This window comes from Cyprinodon variegatus, unplaced genomic scaffold (assembly GCF_000732505.1).
Source record: "Cyprinodon variegatus isolate N-32 unplaced genomic scaffold, C_variegatus-1.0 Scaffold34, whole genome shotgun sequence".
NCBI lineage: Eukaryota > Metazoa > Chordata > Actinopteri > Cyprinodontiformes > Cyprinodontidae > Cyprinodon > Cyprinodon variegatus.
In genome coordinates, this window is record NW_015150487.1 from 1 (window position 1) to 1,637 (window position 1,637).

The window sequence follows — 1,637 nt, forward strand, 5'->3', positions numbered from 1 at the left end:
ATAAAGACATCCCTGCAGTGGTTCCCCTAGCAATGACTATTTTGTATATGAAAATCTAGGTTTAAAGTTGCTCTGAATTATGTGTGGCATATTATTTTTATTTTGTCTTATCCTGATAAATAGTGTCAGTTCCTTTTAGCATTTATCATACATGTGTAGCTGCCGAGGTGTTTTGTGTTAACTATAGTTCACTTGCAGCTCCTAGATTACCTAAAACGTCTGTCTGCTTTAATCAAACTTGCAATATAACAGAAACTATAGTTGCACAGCCAGTATAACATATCTAAGTTAGCATAAATTTAACTTTACATACTGTAGATAGGGTGCAAGGATAGATAAATACATCTCCTTAATGATTCCTTATTGGTGCTTATTTTAGATTGTTTGTTACTAATGTAATTTTAAATAAAGATCTAAAAATAAAAAAGAGACATACCTCGTGACATGACACGTTTTGTAGACATTCCTTTACTTTTTGATTTGTATTTTTAATGTTTGAAGTGTTCTTGGGTGTTTTGAAAGGCGTTGTACAATAAAATAAATTATTATTATTACTTATTATAACACGGCTGGTGCAGGAAATAGTGTCACTGGCGCCCCCTTTATTTCTGGAATGCAATAGTCCCATTTCCATATAAGGTATGAGACAGACGGAAAGGTCAGTCCCACCCTATTCTGCAGGCTACAGCGAGATGTACTTGCCACCTTCCGGGAGTATTATGACAGCAGGCGGATCCCTATCGCCTACGACTACAACAGAAGAGGACACAAAATAAAGTGAACGGTGGACATGGATAAACTGGACTACCAGCAGCACCTGCCTCTATTCTTTGATGGCCTCCGTGAGACAGAACATCCTTACAATGTCCTCGCAGAGCAGGGGATTTTAGACATGCTGAACCGCGGGGGGGGGACAAGATCCTCCCCGTCGTGCCAATGCTCATCATGCCGATCAGGAACGCCATGAACACCAAGAACCTGACGGTGATGTCCACCACCCTGAAAGTCCTGCAGCATATGGTGGAGTCGGTTGATGGCATGGGGCTGGCTTTGGTGCCCCACTTAAAGTACATCCTGCCCGCTTTTAACCTCTTCAAGAACAAGAAGAGGAACATCGGAGATGCTATTGAGAGGGGTCCAATGAGCATGGGAGACCTGATCGAGGAGACTCTGCGAAAACTGGAATACTACGGTGGCCCGGAGGCCTACAAACAAATTAAACTCATGGTCCCCACCTACAGCACTATACGTTGAGTCCTGACAAATAGGAGCTACTGGACTAAAACATCACTTTGCTTTGCTCTGTATGAAGTTGCTTCCAGAGTTTTTGTTCTAAATATATTTATTGACAAATCAAAAAGAATATCAGTGTTGTATTGATTTATTTACATAATTTTCTTGTGATTTATTTCAAGCTGTAAGCTACATACCTTGTTGTATGGAGGGAAAATTCTTTGCATACACTATTCTGACACCTTTAAGGTTATATTTAATTTATTTAATTTAATATGTCATTCCTGTCCTATCCAACTGCGGTAAAGCTAGCCGCCTCTTTGAAAATAACAGTAAAGCCAGCCCGCTTTCGATTTTCACATGCGCGACAGCTCAAGACATTATGGTACCGCCATTTACGTGCT

At 40.3% G+C, this 1,637-nt stretch overlaps 1 protein-coding gene across 1 annotated transcript; it reads left to right on the plus strand.

Moving 5' to 3' along the window:
- Positions 1-681: 681 nt before the first annotated feature.
- On the plus strand, positions 682-1,473 carry LOC107103034 (parkin coregulated gene protein homolog; the record flags this gene model as incomplete). The annotated part of the gene is given in 3 exon segments (XM_015402551.1): positions 682-901; positions 904-1,248; positions 1,344-1,473. Coding segments are annotated over 3 exon segments (571 nt in total), but the record flags the coding sequence as incomplete, so codon positions are not given.
- Between the last annotated feature and the right edge of the window lie 164 nt (positions 1,474-1,637).